This window comes from Bombus pyrosoma, linkage group LG9 (genome assembly GCF_014825855.1).
Source record: "Bombus pyrosoma isolate SC7728 linkage group LG9, ASM1482585v1, whole genome shotgun sequence".
Classification (NCBI taxonomy): Eukaryota; Metazoa; Arthropoda; class Insecta; order Hymenoptera; family Apidae; genus Bombus; species Bombus pyrosoma.
In genome coordinates, this window is record NC_057778.1 from 6,207,151 (window position 1) to 6,226,515 (window position 19,365).

Genomic DNA, 19,365 nt, shown 5'->3' on the forward strand with positions numbered 1-19,365 from the left:
ACATTTTTAATGCTATTTATATTATTGATGATTTAATACAAATTGTGCGAAAATTATTATGTTTTCCTCTGACTTTAATAGACTCCTCATATTGTTCGGTAGATTTATTCTTCTTCTCATAGCAACGTAATTTATCGATAATAGAGAATATACGATAGATAATAATGAATTACTATGAATTAATTTGAATTTAATGGATTAATTGTATTACTATGAATTAATAGACACAATGAATTGGAACCAATTTTTAAAACCGCACAAAGTGCTACTTAAATTCTTAAGTATTGTATTTACTATAAACGATGTACTATAAACAGTGCTCAAAGTATTCCCTTTTTTATCATTTTTACATTCCAGCGTTGCAATACTCATGCATAGTAGAGAAGAGAGTAGGCGTTTTAGATGTTACTGCAGATGTTTATCTAGCCTGCTGACTGTCAAGGTAAAGTTTCTCAAATTAAACGTACATACTAAATGAGTTAGAAATTACCATGTTTCTCAAGACCTGAAACCACAACAAGAGAAGAATTGAAGTCATGTGCCTTTTATGAGTCACACCTAAACTATTTCAGTCTGCTTGAAGCAAAACAGAAATTTAGCCAGAAATGGGAACAATGACGATAGAGAAGGAAAGTAATGACGAGTAAGTAACCAGTTAAACCTGTGACTTTGAGAACAACGTACGAAATTACTCGTAATAAGTAGCTCGTTTAAGTCTGATTTCGAGGTAACGAAACGACGAGGTCGGAATTTTCCTGGAAATTAGATACTTTCACCGTAACGTACGCCACGAAATAGGTCCCGCGGTAAAATAATATAAACCGCCCCGTTACGGAAAAAGTGAAAGCATGCGAATTACGAGGACCATGAGAGCCGCGTATCGCGCTAGGAAATTTCGCGCGGGAACCATTGAACCAGCTTTCAATGAACGAAAATCGTTGAAAGGGGTTTGGGGAAACTGTACCGACTTTACTGCGAATAGAAAGTGAAAATAGTATACTTGGTGGTGCATACTGCTGTTGCTTAATGTTAGAAATTAAAGAAATTGTAGCTACAAAGAGCGATCTTCTTATTCCTAGCAATTTAAGTAAAGAAAGAAAAATGTTTAAGGATGGGATTCTATTTCAACATCGGAATTATCAAATTCATGACAACCACACGTTTTATATCTTTTACTTTTGCAATTACATATCTTCGGTGAAATTAACATTAACGTTGACTTTTATTGCGATAGAAATCTACTTCTATACATCGTACAGTTATATACTATATCGAGTAAGTTATATGTATAAATATTTATTTTAGTTACATCATATTAATTAGAATTATGCGTGTGTAGCGTAAATTTCTGATAGACATAAATCGGTAGTTGTAGTATTGAACATGTTGCATACTTACAATCGCTCACATTTGTCGGAAACAATACATTTCATCATCTCTTATCAACTAACTATAAATATCTCTTCAATTTTTAGCCAAAAATAAAATGTGCAATGTCATATAAAAATAAGAATGTAAGAGAAGCTCGATTACCGATTGTTGGCCAAGTAACTCAACTATTAATCAACTATAGAACGTACGATATTCTATGACAAAAGCAATATTCCGGAGAAAGTGGTAAACGTTCTGAACGTTTGTGTCGAAGTTGGAACATTGAATAACGATAGATATTCTAAGGCTAATTCCCAGGCATAGAATACAAAAAGCCTGCCATATAGGCTTATCTCATTCGAAAGTACAGTTAACGCTAAGGAACGAACGAGTACTTCCTGTAATCGACACGAGTTATGGTGCATTTACAATTTTTTTTATCGAACCCTTTTATCTTCCTTTCTAATGCGAGACTACGAAAGCATTCGAAAATGTTAGCTAATCCGTACGTCGTGTAGAAAGTTAATGAAGATAATTAAAAGTATCCGTTTATTGCGGAGGAACTCGAGATTCGCGAGATTCGTAGTCGACAGATCGTGGTACACGAACCTCGACACGTACTCTCGTCGTTTATCTGTTTTCCTGTTTTACCATTACCCTCTCGTCTCTGTATCTAATTCGATTGCATTGCCACGAAGTTGCATCGAAGTTAAAACAACCCTTTTCAACGAAACTTTGTTAACATTTAGACTGACGTAACGCGGAAACGAAGAGAAGTCGAAATTGAGAACTCAACATTATTGGTAAGTTGTTGTTTGTACGAATTCAGAGTGTAAGTACGGGTTGCAGGTTTAAGCAGGATTTCGATCAGAAATTGAAAAATGCAATTTGTTTATCTGCTATTCGTTCAATGTTATATTATTGGGCAGGAGCGTACGGAATTCCTTGAAACGAGAATAAATAACAGTAACGAGTTACAAGGAGACCCTAAGTGCAATTTTTTTTTTAATCAACGAAAATGTAAATATTTTTATTAAACCAGAATTGATTCTCCTGTGAAACACTTTGACTGTTCTAAAAAAATTAGCTACATTAATTTTCTGTAAATTCAACGTTCTTATCGTCTTAGAGACAGCTTCACATAAAAGAAATTGACGAACCCAAGAATTAAACAAGTGACGTAATTCTGTGCGCATATAAAGTAGTTGGACCACATTATGGTAACTGTGATATCAATTTAAGATCCCATTTTCTATCGAAGCTAAGATTCTCACTTAACGAAAAGGAAAATTTTCGGTCACCTTACCAACGTATCAATTTCTATAGAATCTAATACAAGTCTATACGCTACGATTTTCTGAATGTCTTAACATAATCAAGTATGACGATTCTATATAAATTTCACACTTCAGTCAATTAAAAAGATAACATAAATTCAAGAGAGAGGGAGAGAGAGAATACATCGAACAATAATTGTGCGATAGACGATAAGACGTTTGTGGATGTGTATTTACAATCTTTAACATGCGACACGAAATTACGCGCCCACATTGCTGCACGGGAATTCAATGCTCTTGTTGCGAATTATCGCGAGAAACTATCACCTTTTTCCCAATAATGTCGTACACATAATCGCACAATGAAACACGAGTTTCGCGGCGTGTAATTCGCAGATACGAAACACCGATAGAAAGCACCGTAAGTCTTGCGTTAAATATCTGGCAGATGTTTGATAAACACGTATGTAGTTGTAATTTAAAAGAAAAAAAAAACAAATTAAACTACGAAATTGAGAAATTGGAAAATAAAAGGTAAAACTTTGCTATTTTTCTCTAATTGTATGAACATAACTTAGTATTACATAAGAAATTTGCGTTTACTTTAAAATATCGTTCTACAAAGGGGAATTTTTATTTCTTAATTGGTTAGCTTTATTCAGAAAATTGTTAAAACCAGTGTCAGCCTGAATGACAAGCGATGACAAATTACTATAATTTGAGAATTCTGTATAAAATTAATATCAATATTAAGTGTTAATAGCTGAACGTTCAATTGATAATTAATTAATTGATTAATTTCAGGCTATTTCATCGTATTTTATACTGCTCGTTTTATATAACAGAGGCTATTAAGTGCTTTTGTCGCTTGAAACATAACATACAAAATAAGATATTCTGAAATTAAATAATTTAACGCAACCTGTTGTGGCCACCTGTGACCCAGTGGCACCAGTTTAGTACACACCTGACGCCACAATTATAAAACTACGAAAAAATACTTTATTTTCACTTTGAAACTTAACTAGCGAAACTCAATTAATGAAATTTAAATAATAAATAGGATTTCCCTCTGAAGAAAAATCCTATTGTATATTTTCCACTTATTGTCTCACGCAGATTCATCCTGCACCCTATCGCGCCATCACTTACCCCATAACCCTCATGGCACACCATATACAATACTCAAAATTTGAGGAGAACAATCTTTTAATTTTTCTTACCTTGTTAGAAACTTTGAAAACCGTGATTTATGGTCATAATTGTAAAATACGTAAAGCCATAATTACGGGTATAAAAGACTCCAAAATTTATCAAAATTGTTTCTGTACCTTGACTTTCATTATCACTGTCTTTACTATACCAAGGTGGCAGTTTCTGTATTATTCATAGCAGCGTTACAACACAAACTTAACCATTATCGTAGCAAAAATTCCGGTGAGAGGTGCTCGAGATCCTTTTTTCAGAGGCTAAATCCTTCGTTGCAGTTAAGCGCGTAGCAAACTCGTTATGAACTCGTTCCCATGTATTTTCCAGGCTTTGTTGCCCTTCACTATTTACCTCCTATCTCGTGAACACTCCCCTTTAATTCCTTCCTCGCCGTCTTCTAATCACGAACGCGAAATGAGACTTGGAGCAGCGCTTTTGTGTACCGCATTCGGATCTCGGACATTACCGACATGCTAAACAGAACTTAATCTGAACATTTCGAAAGCACTTTCATGTGCATTGAGAAACAAAGTAATTAGAACGAAGACGGGAAGATGTGAGTTTTGAAACTTTAGAAGTAGAATCTCGGTGAGACTTCATGCACAGTGGTGTGAAAATGTTTTCGGAACTTTTCTTTATGTTCCAACATATATAAAGAAATAAGAAACATTCAGACATGTAGAGGGTTTCTTCATTGACACGATTCTGCTAATTATTAAGTACTAGATATATCTCGTCGTAAAAAGTACTCTGCTCCTCATCAACTTCGAGAAGAATATCAGATAAAGAATAATTCCTACTTTTTATTTATAAATTTAAAGTCGTATCAACATAGAAGACTATCAGCGACCTATTGACTGAATTAAATAAACATTACAGGTACTTGCTACGTAAACAAATATGTAGAGTATAATCGTTCGTTAACAATGTGTGTATACTTTTTATTCAGATAGTTTAATTCACAAATTTTCATTCTCACACTTCACGTACAGTTACAAAAAAGCTTTTTTTCTTCTTTATATTGAAACCAAGCCAAAAACTATGAAGCCGGAATCCACGTATAACGTATCGTTAAGAGGCGAGTCCCAAGAGCGCAGACAAGCGTAACGAAATACAAAATTATTTTTGTAGTTGTTCAATTTTGGGGACAAAATTAATTTATAGAGTTACAGACTTATAACTTAAGAATTTTACATCATAGATACATATATTTCGATCTACCAACAGTTAGTAACCATTAATTGGATTGTCATCAAACGTCAATGCATCAAAGTATGATACTATCGAATTTGGAAAATTTGTTAAAATTTTAAAGTTTACCCAATATTCGTTTCATTTAAATTTTTCGATTGTGTAACTTCTCCATTTTCTTATTTTTTGTCTTACTTGAATACGTTACAATAATTTTATGAAATTTTTCAACGTGACGATGTTTCTAAAGAAATATCTTGATGCGTTTTTGTAGAAATGAGATACACTGAATTAGGCGTTCCATTAAAAGTTTCGTCAAGATAACAGGAAAATACGAGTATTTTCCCCGACTTCTCTTCAGTATGAGAAATATTTCTCTTGGCGAAAAAACATTTTTTGGGAATCGAACGGAAAGTCATGTTCCAAAATAGTACGAAAACTTTTATGGCACGTCGCCTCTATTCCCTTCAAAATTCAGTTGAAAATTTCACGATGAAAACTTTCAACTCTGAATGCAATATATTTTAAAATGAATTAAAAATTACATTCATATTATTAACCTAAGTCAACAATCATTAATAAGTTGCACGATAGAATAATTTGATAAAACCATGAAATGTTTTTTATAGTATCATCATCTAGACATGGTTAAATACTAATTAATTGTTAATAGATATATTCCAATATTCATTATCATGCGACTGCAGCTACAATTTATAATAAGGCAAATTAAATTTTCTCATCTGTCATGAATATCGATTATTATTGTTATTATGTGTATAGTATACGCGGTATATATATGTAATTTATGTCATATTAGTATAATATAATATGACCATATAATGATTGATTACATCTATAATTAATTATAAGCAAACATGTATTGTTAAAATATTATAATAAAATACACGCATATAGAATAGTATAGATAATGCGAATAATATAGATATTACTATGTGATGTCATTATAAACTAGTATTTGTTTCGTAATACAAAATCAATATACGCTGCTAGAAACTTCTTTGGACATGTAATTAATTAGTCATGATATGATGCATATTGTAATATTGTTATCTTTACTCTAGTCTACTGTATCAAATTGAACAATTCTTTTTTAAATAATAGTTCTTACTAATTTTGATTCGTTATTTACAAAATGTAATTGTACAAAGAAATTACACTTAGACCCTGAAACTAAAAAAGATTTGGACAACTTCATCAAAAAATTTTGCACAGTTTTCAAATTCCAGTAAAATCTACGGGAAATTGCAGTAAAGCTCCAAAAAGTGATAAAGGTGAATTCCATGATAATTAGTTCACACACGTGCAAAGCCATTTAATCAGCCATTCAATTTTCCCTTATTACTATTCCACCCGAGCGCACTTGTCTCAATAAGCGCTCAATAAAACACACATACACACGCTCAATAATTTACAACAAAATGCTCAATTTATTTCAACAAGAAACAGCGAGGCTTGATAATGATAAATGTACACTGTATTTCTACCAATTTCCATACATTCGAACCTCTTTAATCACTCACTTGAAATTTCCCAATATTATCATTGTCCCGACTTTTCTCTCAGATTAAAAAAAGGAAAAAGAATTATATCTAGCAACTTTGTTGAGAAATTTCATCCATCCTACCAAAATTTCGTACATGGAGAACTGAAAACTGAGAATTCGAGAATTTGGGTTTAGCCATATACCTGATATACCTGGTTTCATGCAAATTCGTATTTCACTGAACAATTAAAGAAGTGAAACCTAAATGGATGCAGATTCGTTTCACACTCTAAATATTAGAATACCTAATTTGCTTTGGATATCTTCGACATATTTACATATTATGACACAAGCGTTCAATGCGTCTCTCCACCTTTACATTTCCCATAGATGCCTAAAAATTGACGATCTAATTCGCGGAACGTTTGAGTTCAAAGAAAGAGAAACTGAAGCTGCCTCGACCCAATTACACGAAACGACCGGTAAAACTGAACTCTAAATTAGATATTCACCAAACGCGCAGTTGGAACATTTCTTTCCGTGATACTCTCATTCGGTGCAGTGGACCGTCCAGCTACGTGATCCGACCGGTTATTTCGCGCGTTGCAATTGCAGCTGGTAACCGGTGGGTAATTCAAATAACGCGCGCAATTGTACGGTCGGAAGCCGTTCGGAAAGTTGACCGGAGATGTTGCACCGAGCCCCAGGGGCAGGCTAATGCTGGTAATTAATTCAACTGGGGAATCTGTGTGAAATTTAAATGCACCTGCTCTATTGATTTTCCGATTTGACGGCAATTTTCACCGCGTAGGGGGCAGCACCTGATCGCCCCCATAAAATTCGCGCAGACGCGGAAACGCGTGCATAGGCTGGCTGCGAACATTCGATTCGTTATTCGACGATATTTCAGCCACAAAAAAGAAAGAAAACTCGAGCGTTGATAAGCGGTAGAAGAGTAGAAACGCAATTGCGTAATGGCCGCGGCCATTGTTTGCCCAGTACTTGAGCGAAAACGTAACTTTCGGATAGAACAGACACCCGATATGGGATGCATCAGGCAAAGTAGTTTTCATTTTTTCGGCCCTCTTACGTGGAAAATTTGTATCTGCCAAAAAGCGAAGTATTTCGGTTTATCTTTTTGCTTATTAATAGAATTAATAAAACGTTTGATTAAATGCAGGCGCTCGATACACATAGGCATACAAGGCAAACACTTTGTCTTCTTTTCAATTATGATGCGAGGGAAATGTTTAATGCTAACGTTGGAAAGTGAAATATTCACTTTATCCGTTTGTTTATTATAGTAGAATTTTTTACTGTAACTTGTTTACTGAGCAAGAATATTAGTTACTCGGTTATTTTAATTGCCGGATTAAATGCATCTCATGCATAGGCTGCACCAGGAAATGATGCTTTCTTTTCTTCTTTATGCAGATGAACAGGAAAATTGTGATATTTGCTTTATATTTGTTTACTTATTATTGTAGAATTCTGAAACATTTATGCTACTGATATTGGTACGAAATTTTAATGAACATGTAATTAAATACAAACACTACACATAGAGAGCACCAGACAATGATGTTTCCGAGTTTTAGTTTTGATGTGTAGGAAGTTCGTAGCATGTCAAAAAGTGAACTGTTTATTTTATTCGTTTGTTTATCGTAGCAGATATTTATATTATTTGTTGGAATGAAAGCTTAATTAGCATTCGAGTAAACGCAGTCGCCTCATATAGAATGCACGTGGAAAATTGTTTCTCCCTTCTTAGTGCAAATTTTTGCGTGGGTTCTTACTCTATCGAGGAATTAAATATTCATTTTATTCGTTTGTTCGTTACGGTAGAATTCTCTATAAATAAATATATATTTATTGAAGCTGTATTTATTAATTGCTACTCGATTGCGTGAATTCCACGTAAAGTTTGCTAATACGAACGTAAAATTCTACTATTTTAATTTAAAATCTATCAACTGATTGATTCGGTTGAACACAACCGGCTGGCATATACATGTTCACATATATGAAATGTTACATTAACTCGTTTAGGAAACAGAGCTGTTAACTGTCTCGTCTGGAATGCGTCTTAAGAACGCTGATTAGAAATACTACGTCCATTAGAAGCCAGTTCTACAAACACTTTTCACTTGCCCTCCGCGTGAAAAGTGTACCAGTACTTACGCCATAGTTCGAGCCTAGAAAATTAATGAGAGAAAGTCGAGTTTTTCGAAGCGATTAATTTATTCCTCATACTCACGCCCTTGGAACTTTCCTGTACAATCAACGACTGCTAGGTGATCGTATACTGCTGGTAAATAAGTTAATTGAACTATTCTTAACAGTCCATTACGAATAAAACGATGAATCACCGTAACGTTGACAAATTAACGAAATAACGACTCGTTGGCTGTTAAACTGGTTAAAATTTAACTTCCCTTAAAATGTTCCTGAAATTTTCATTAATCATTTGTAACTTTATTGCAGTAGTTATATCACAGTATAACTCGACTTGTAACTCAATAATTTGTATAACTGAATAACTGAGTGATTCAACTTGACTGGAATTATCATTAAAATTTATTTCAATAATTCGTTAAGCGGAGGACCTATTGACCTTATGATTTTTCTAATAGGAAATCGACGATTACAATTTTCTGTCGGAAACTACGTTAAATACGAATTGATCAAATATTTATATTTACATAAACTGGATAATCTCTATTCAACGATTCTCAATCCGAGGAATGAAAATTGAAGTTAAATTAAATTTTACCCTAAATATAACACTTTTCTAGAATTGGAGTGGAACAATCCACGCTAGAAATATGGCTCGACGTTATAAGGTTAGAGGTTAACTTTGCTGATGCAGGAAGCACGTGAATTCTAGTTCATGGATTAAAATAGCCAGAAAATTGAAAAATATCAGAAGAAATATTCCCCGACCTACAATTTCCTTCCATCGATGAATTTCTAAGAAATATCAGCTGCGAAGAACTTGGGTAATTTTCTTCAATAAGTCTTCTAATTACCAACGATCGTTCGTTTCCGATTTCATGCACAAATGAAAATTGGATAATTGAAAATTGAAAATTACAATTGTTCTGCACAGTTTCATTCGACTATGATCCCTGGCCCATCGATAATAGTAATAACAGGTGAATTGCAAAATATTCGAGAGCATAGAATGACCGAAAATTTGTCGATCATTTGTCGATCAACATAATCGCTCAGTAAGTTCGATTTCACGGAGGAATGACAGCTCGTTACATTAAACGCGCATTTCGCAAAATTAGGAACATCGAGTGATCGAACGGTTGCTTCAACTCCGCAGTCATGAATTTCGAAACACACGTTTCTCAAAATAATCAGAAAATTTCTAACTGTCAGAGAAAATATTCTTCGAACAAGAATCTCTTGCATTGGAATCTCAAACTTCCAAGAAACTGAAATCGCTAGAAGTTCCAATAACTCGCCCAAGACAACGAGTGCCCTCATCATCGACGATCGTTGGAAACTCGTTCGTTTCCGGTTTCACACGAGGATGAAAGCTCGTGCAGCATCAAGTGGAAATTTCTGGATATTACGACCAGCCCGTAAAAAAAAGTGCAGTGAAATTCTTCCGTCTTCTCGCGAGTTTCACTGTTACCTTGATTCAAAGAGAAATGACAAAATAGCGGCGGAAATAGCCGCGATAGATGCAACAACGGCTTTCTATACTTCCTTTCTCTGCATCACGCTACACTTTTCCTATCCTCGTATTCCGACAATCGAGAACTATACTCGTTATACCCGATATACTTTGATCTCTACTTTCGTAATCGAGCAATTTGCGATATAACGAGAACGACGTGAATTTGCCTAACGATCGAACGTTTCTTTTTCTTTCGCAGAACGCTCGTGTAAATGGTCCCATGGTCTGTCACGATGCGGTCGACACTAACGTTGAATTGTAAGTAGATCAAACTTGGATACGTTTCGAGAACGTATTCGAAAAATGTATATAACCTGATTAGGGTAGAAATTAATTTTGATATTAGACACGAGTTTATCGTTTGATTTGACTAGATGTTATTTGAAAATAATTTCGAATTAATTTATTTGAATAAAATGATTTCCTGAAGCGATCTCGCTTCGAATTGTTTCATTTAGATATCAAGTTAAATAATTTTTCATTTTTATAATAATTATCTATTATGGTTTATTACTTCAAACTACTTATATTATAATTCACTATTTCATTATTATTCTTTGTCTTTACTTCGAATAGAATTTATCCAAGCCTAACGTAGACGATTCTGATCATCTTCTCTTATTTCTTTGTCTTTTTTGTTCCATTTTAATACATCTACTTATTTGATTAATTGATTACTTACATTCTTTCTTTGTGAAATTTTTTAAAGATATAATTAACATTTTCTCCATCTGCGTGATATGCAAAATACTCACAGGTGTCCTCGCGATGGGCCTCTTTACCTGCATCGGCGCAATCACCGTATCGATAGACCGTTCCGATAACAAACCCGTAAGTAGATACCGTAATCGAGTTGCGGCAATTAATTGTTCTTGCGTGTGCGCGAGCATCGTTGCCTCGATTTGTTTACTTTAACCAGTGTTAGCGAATAAATTATGTTATTTAAACGGAAAAAGTACACACAGGAAGAGAACTTCTTCTGTTTTTTTTTATCAAAACACTTTTCATTTCTGTTGAGTTGATGAGAAATAATGTCGGTCTTTTATGAACTGGAAGTAACAGGATGAGTTTCATAAAAACTCTTTGCTTCAAAAGTAAAGATCATCGTATGAAATTTTATGGTATCAATAAGCTTTATTGGTAAATTAAATGAAACCTTTGTAATATTAGATATTCTGATTTTGTATTCATCAAATATAGAGCATCAACAATAATTTATAATTTTTATAAAATGTTTACGTCTGCAAGCTATTAATAGAAGGCATCAATCTTTCGACTGCACATAACACAAGGGAAAGAACTTTTCCTTTTTCATGTACAAGAACTGAGTTATGTAAACAGTGACCTTTTTTGTTGAAACTCCTAAAACGTTTAACTTCGAAACTGTTTTAATCTAATGCACACTGCACACGATCCATAACAGTCAAGTTATGTACATTAAACGACTCTTCGTTGGCTGCAAAGATGACGTAAATTTTTAGCTAATATTTATCCAATTTCTTTAATCGATACTTTGCTTATACAAAAAATCGTTACAAAGAATTCTTCGTTGTAATATTAAGTCGAGTACTGAATATTTTAAAAATTGATGTTATTCTCTTGTCGACTCAACGTTTTATCACTATAACAATCTATTCCATCACTATAACAGTTTATAAGCCAAAATTTAGTCATTAGTGTGTTTGAATGTCTAACGTAAAACATCAACCAAATTTACTTAAACACCAACACATAAATTAATCAATTTATAAAACAGAACTTCAATTCACAGGACATTCGATTAACATAAAATTACACTGCAATGGGTTTTAAAAAATATCTAATTATTGTATCAAAAGTTACAAACATTTTCGCAAAATATTCATGGAAAGTAAATATAATTAGACTGAAATCGAGCCGTGTACAATACAATTGGCGAATGAGATACAGAGAAATTGTAAAATCATTTTGACGTTTAAATTAATTTATTTCAAATATTTTATAAACAATTTAATAAAAGCCTGAAAGATAGGCAATCAAAATGCCAGTTAATACTGTAAGAACTATAGTAGAATTATATTATAGAATTCATGGATATTGACATATCAAAATTGCTTTCTAAGTAGCGATTTAACGCTAGTCACGTGGAGTTACTTGACTTCCAGAAGATCTATTGTGACAGAGAAAATTTATCTCAATTACTCCCTTGAGATAACTAAGCGGAGTGAGACGTTTGGAAACATGACGACCAAAACAGTCAATCATGATAGGAATTAACCTCAGCCTCAAACAGCCAATATCCGTAAATTCTACTATACAGGATGTCAAAAGTATGTGATTATTGTTTTTAAACTACGTTGTGATCATTGACATTAACAGAAACCCAAAGCTTTTGAATAAGAACGAAAGAAACTGTTTCCTATTCTTGTCTCTCGATCTTTCTCACAAAAAGTCATTCTCAAATTTTCCAATAATCACGATATTTACACGAATGATATTCAAATAACACATAAAGGCTCTATCATTTCATTTAACATTTCACAACCTCGCTACATTTCATCCGCTAGTTAAATCCAATAAATCCAACACACGACTCCTATAACTTCACTTCACAGCCACCAACACGATCATCGATGATCGCAAACGGCTGGCGGCCGTTGACGAACGGCTACGAGGAGACGATCGGAACGAACGTGTCCCCATCCAGCAACCTCGAGCGGAACGGTCCTCTTCACCCAGTTCTAGGCAAGCTTCAAGAACACATGGCGGCCTCTGAAAAACTGAAACCTCAACGGAAGGGTAAACCATCTTCCTATCACGACTACAATCCACCCAGTATACTAGGCAGCTTCACGGTCCTCGGTCATGCTGCTGCGAAAGCACGTGGCGAAGCTCAATCTAACCACAATCATCCTAATAAACATGTCGCTTCTGAGACGCGGGAATACACGTTCCTGATACCGCCGCCGAAAGACGCGTACCGTTTCGACCTGGACCAACACCGGAAGCCCATTTTACGAGACAGCTCGACGTACTTGCGACAGCCACAATTTGGCCCGCCAGTGCATCAGCCTCCCGATCCAATAAAAGCTGCCACGTATTTTATTAAAGGATACACCTCCACCACGAATTCTCCGTCGTCACCATCCGCACCCACGAAAAATAGACATTACGCTGAACCTTACGTCCCTCAGTTGCTGCAACCACCCAGGTATCAGGTGAAGCCCTTTGAATCTCTAAAGGTGTCCAACAACGCGAAGCCATATTTCCAACCACCTGGTACAGCGCCGGCCAACGATTTTGGAAAGGATAAACGACTATCAGATTACGATCACAGGCAGAATCATGACAAATATCCTGGACAGGCTCATAACGATCACGTTATTAACCCAGCTAGTACAGGGAACTTTTTCAGCCAAGTGAACCATCCTTCTCATTCTTTCAAGACGTCGTTCGAGAGAGATCCCGCGTTCCTGGTTCACGAGAGCCACGAAATTAGTTACATCACTCCACCTTCTGTCTACAATCCGTTCAACTTCAGACCTTCTTTGCCTTACGAAACCCTACTTCCTCCTGATGTGTATTCATCTTCTACTCCCGCACCCACTACTCCTCGTACACAAGAATCGAGTAAATTCCAACAACAAAACAGAGATGCTGTACAGGATTACAAGAGACCAAGTCAAAGTACTACGAGTAAGCAAATAGAGAGCGGGATACAAAGTGAACTGCTGCCGACAGCAGGTGTTGGTAATACGTACTACGTGTCAGAAGCTCAGGATCTAACCCCACCACCCTCTTCATGGCCAGTTCCGAAGAACAAGTATCAAACGTCCGACATAAATGAGGTTCTACCTCGATTGAATCCTCCGTCAAAGTTCAACCAAGAGCCTATAGTGTCTAATCAGATCCCACAGGCACCAAAGGTAGTGTTTATCGGCCCTCAATCTCAGCAGCCACAGTTCCAGACCTCTGTTTTGCCGATCGATATTCGACCAGAAAGCGGAGAGACGGAATACGAGACTCCAGAGAGTATTTCACTGAAACATTTCAACGAACAACAATATTTGATCCAACAACAGCTGCTGCAAAGAGATCGGCAAAGATTGGCTGAACAGGAGAGGCAACAGCAATTGGAGATCGAGAAGCAACAGCAAGAGGAGTTGAAGAAGAGGCAAGAGGAATTGAGGCAGCTGTTGGAGCAACAAAAGGAAGAGGAAGAGGCGAGGCTGGCTGTGGAATCCGCGAGGAATCAGACGCAGGAATTGGCGAAAGTCACGGAGGAACAATCGCCTTACGCGATCCAGTTGGCAGGATACGAGATCCCGAAGGTTACCACAGACCTGACCGCGGTGATTACCGAGCAGAGCAGCCTTGGCGAGCAGCCAAAAGTTCAACAGTCTCAGGTAGTATTTGTTCCCGTGGAAAGAGTGCTTTATAAAATATTTGGCTACTGCGGAACTCCCGGAAACCGACAGTTAATTCTCCACGGCTTTACTTACGAGATTGGGGGACAGGTTGGGTATTGTTTGGACAAGGACAGCTTCGGGGAAATGCGCAATAAAGCAGGTTTCTTATATCGTAGGAAACTTTCGGAATTAATTTTATTGTGCTACGAAATACGATTTCTCGTATAGTTCGTGCTAACCACTAGACATTTGTTTCGAGTTTTTCTTAGTTTGGAATTTGCTTGGAATGGAAGTAGGGTTTTTTGTATTAAAAAGTTATTTAATGATCTTTTTAATGGTTCTTTATTTAGAGAAGAGGGACTATTAGAATTAATTAATGAGCATTGTAATAAAGATTCTAAAATACTACATCTCAAATGATTTAATGTAATAGATTTTGAATCGAATAATAACAAAACTCTTGCCAAATACAATTAACTAATCGCAAGATCAATGCTACACACAGGTCTTAACCACGTTTTCCAAATTTTTTAACGAACTCTTAAATTTCCATTACAGGTAACCCAGCCCGACTACGTGTTCTCGGAGCGCCCCACTGGCCAGGGCCAACAGTATCAAGATCACTCGCAGAATCAGCAAGAGCAAGTGAATTATCGAGAACAGCAGACTGATATACGGCCTCACAGACCGCACAAGCCATCGCGCGAACACTACAGGCGACGAAAACCGAGTACCACGTCGTACGAGCCAACGCCAACGGAAGCTCCAATCCAAGTTCCAGAAACCTCTGCTCCGGTGACGTTGCACGTTGAGGAAGTGCCTATACAGACGACCACCAGAACCACGCCAGAAACTGTGACTCCGGCGACAGTGAGCACGCAGAAGCCCAGGACTCGTAGACCAGGTTCTCCAATACGTCGAAGAAGACCAACGACCACTACTTCTGAACCTGTCACTGTATCATCTGCAGAGGACTTCCTGAAGTACGAAAAACAAGAAGAAGCGATACAGCACGTAGACGCTACAAAACGAAAACGAATCAAACCTACGCAATCTGCTTTTGAAGATACAGTGGCCGAGAAGAAAGCGAATATCAGAAAACGGCCCGGTCATAGAAACAGGGTGAACCCAGGCGAACCCTTCGAAGCTGAGATCGTCACAGAGATCGTTCACACTCCTCTAAACACGTACAAGAATCCAACTGAATCCATTCAACCCTATAACGAATACACTACTCGTTTCGTGACCAATCAACCTAATCAACAATTCGATTATACGTCTCCAAAATTCGCGGCAGTGGAGGATACTACGCAGACCATACCGCTAGAATATTACACCGAATCGACAAAGGCAAGACCAGAAGAAGATCCAAACAACGAAAGTTATAAACCGCAACAGGGTTTAGACGTGGCCACGAATATTCCCCTAGAGGATTTGTTTATCAAAACAGAGGGTAATTACTTCGATCGAGCGACGGTGTTATCCACCAGCGCGAGTATAAGTACAAGCCCGAGCACAAGCCCGAGCGTCACCACGATCGCCTCCACGACGACATCCACGGTGCAATCGAGCACGCAAGCGCCACCCTTAAGCTCCTCTACAAGCAGATCCCACAAGATCCGGCCGATCAGGTACGGGAACACGACCAGGCCGCGCTTTAGCATCAAGGACTACAAGAGCCGGATGGATTACAAGAGCAGATTAGCTCAAATTTCGAGCACGGAGCCGTCTGCGACACCAGCGCCACACACGAAGCAAAGAGGTTCTAGTCTGAAGAGTCAACAAAGTCAGCAGCAGAACATAGAAGGAGCAAGGGAGACGACAGGGAGATACAAGTACGTCTCGAGGGTAAACTATAGGACATCTTCGCCGAATCCTCCAGTGGTGAAAGATCAAGAGTTGGTGGCTGAAGATACAGCTTCTTCGACGACTGAAAGAACCAACCGTTTTGTGCCAAAGAGAAGACCCATTAACGGTAACGTGTACAGAAGCAGAATCTCAGGAACCACCAGTAGCCCCAATAGATCCCAGAATCATTACGAGAGTGACTCTCAGTCAAAGCCAAGCACAGCCAGAGCCGAGAACGTGTTTTCTTCGTCGGTTCGACGACGACCAGTGATGAAAAGCAGACTGTCGACGCAAAGGGAGAGTTCGACCGTAGCGTACACGGATAGAAAAGAAACGGAAGCGACTGAAATGGCCGCGGAAGAAACCAGTTTCTATTCGTCAGTCACAACCACTGGCACCACCAAAGTGGCCGCTAACGAGATCCCCGTTGAAAAGGAAGAACCAGCTCCCACGAACGTTCCAACGAGATCGAACGTGGACGAAGAGATGGACGAAGCAGAAGAAAGTGAAACTGGACCGAGTTTTCACCCTGAAAATGAGAAGCCTGTAGGACCGGTTCATACCAGTACCGACAAAAGCGTGGACGAAAGTCAACTGAAGGAAACTAGTATCACCGAGCAACATTTTACGACGAAGACAGAGGAAGCCACGATACCAAACGACAATAAAAGTACGGAAGCTACAACAACGTTCGAAGTTCGATCGGAAGAGGAAGAATTGTTTGCGAAAGCGTCGCAAAGCGTAGCGGACCTGACCAGTTCTGCTTCTGCTCTTTACGACAAACCTGGAATGTTCAAGGCCGTGTCCCCAGAAAGCAGAGTCATCGCCTCGCACTTCAAAATCCCCACGGATGAGCCGACTCTTCCCATCGAGGCCTTCTTCCAGGAATTATCGAAGAAGAGCTAAGTGAACACTTTAGAGCTTTTTATCCTTTCAAGAGATCTTTTTCGTAATCGAGAAGGTCGATGATGGTAGCTCTTTAGAGTACCATTTTTAAAGGAACTTCGAGTGTTTTACAGTCTACAGTACGTGATCGTGGACGTAACATTTCTTTGTGGAAATTAATCGAGGTATTAATTTGAGTTAAAAGGCGATTGAATGGTGATTTCGTTATTTAAGGAAGGTGATGGTGAGATTAATTTATTTAAGGAAAGAATGCTATATTAAGTATAACAAAAGATGAAAGTCACTCACTTAGGCTTTCTAGATTTCTAGATTGATTCTTTTCGTAAAAAAACTTTTATATAGATCCAAGGTGTATCTAAAAAAAACTCAGCATGTTTGTGGTTAATGAGTTTCATTTCCTCGACAGAGATTCGTTATTCAGCATAACTTTATTCGACTCACATTTTTATAAACTCACACTGACTAATTAGAGTATTATTCTTATTCAAATTTCTCGATGAAAATTCTATAAAAGATGTATGGCTTATTATGAGACATAAATTTCAAGGAAAACATATTAATAGCTTTAGTACATCGTATCCGAAAGATATGGTGATCATTATCTATTTTATACGTTCAAATTTTATCAAGCTCTATAATCGTTAATAGAGGAGTTTGGACTCTCTCTCTCTCTCTCTCTCTCTTTATTGGCCCATTAAAAGTCAACGATGTATTAATACAATATTTGTTTCAGAATATTTCTCAGTTACTTTGCATTGCTGAATTGTGTCTTCCAAGAATGAATTTCAAGGACTTTCTTGATATTTTTCTCGTTTATATTTCTACCATCTCCTCTTCTTCTTTCTTTATTCTATACTTTCGATCTATGTAATTCATTTTGCGAGAAAGAATTAATTTTCGCAGAGACATCATGTCCACGATCTCCTTTACTTTCCAAATGAAAAAGTTGCTCGAACGAAAAAATTGAAAAAAAATGTTAAACGATATAATACGTGAAACATCCATAGAAATATTGTTAGATCAACTTGTTTCCTCATCAAACAGATACATCGTTTCTTGCGTTGTGTAAAAGAAATTGGGGAAAATGGAAAATACAAGAAATATTTATAGAAATGTTATTAAATCATAAAAAATAAAAATCCTTTTTTCAGATGAGAAAAATAGAGAAATATTGGGGAAATTTCAATGAATGAAATATTCATAGAAATGTTATTACATTGGTTTGTCTGGTTCTACATGAAAATAACGATTATTCTCCGGATGTAAAAGAAAGAAACTAAAAAAGAAAAATTCTAAAGAATGCAATATATAAAATATTCATATAAATATTATTAGACCGATTTGTTTGATTCTGAATGAAAATAACGATCATTCTAAGAGTGAAATAAGTTGGACAAATTTGTGGGAATGCAATACGTACAATATGCATAGGAATATCGTTAGATCAATTTTATTAGATATCCTGTGATGAACATTCGTTTTACCATCGGATTAGTAACTTCGTGGAAAAAACATACCAAATGCACGTGCACTCGATTAGGTTTAATTAAAATTATCCTCACCCTAATCTAGATGTATAAATTATTTATTTAAAATCACACGCGCCACGTGACCATTGAATCTCGTTCGATTATCGCGCTGAAGCATCCCTTATTTTTAACGATGGCGTGCGATATAATACTGTTACTTAAGTAAGATGATAAAATAACGGATGCTAACGGGATGTTTCTGTAAATATAAGTAACTTAGAACGTCTATTCTTGTTCCAAGCTAATTCGATGCTTGACGCTGAATGTTATTTAACGCCGTACATGTTACGTTATGGATACATTGACGCTGCTGAAAATATCATTGGACTGTCCTTAATGTTGATAACAATGTTAATATTAATAGATACATGAAATTATATTAAATTATATTATACGTATAATATTACAGAGGAGGATGTAATTTTCGGCATCGAAATAAATGGAAAAT

The 19,365-nt window shown here is 36.6% G+C and overlaps 1 protein-coding gene across 1 annotated transcript; it reads left to right on the forward strand.

The window, feature by feature from the left end:
* The first annotated feature begins 12,546 nt into the window (after positions 1-12,546).
* LOC122570822 (proteoglycan 4-like) lies at positions 12,547-18,153 on the forward strand. The gene is made up of 3 exons (XM_043733679.1): positions 12,547-12,555; positions 12,841-14,631; positions 15,193-18,153. The coding sequence occupies exons 1-3, from the start codon at positions 12,547-12,549 to the stop codon at positions 17,386-17,388; spliced, it is 3,996 nt and encodes a 1,331-aa protein (XP_043589614.1). The 3' UTR covers positions 17,389-18,153.
* Positions 18,154-19,365: the final 1,212 nt, after the last annotated feature.

Excerpts from the sequence above, each read along its gene's own strand:
- LOC122570822 (XM_043733679.1), top strand. Across the intron at positions 14,632-15,192 it reads CAAAAGTTCAACAGTCTCAG|GTAACCCAGCCCGACTACGT; the intron begins GTAGTATTTGTT and ends TTTCCATTACAG.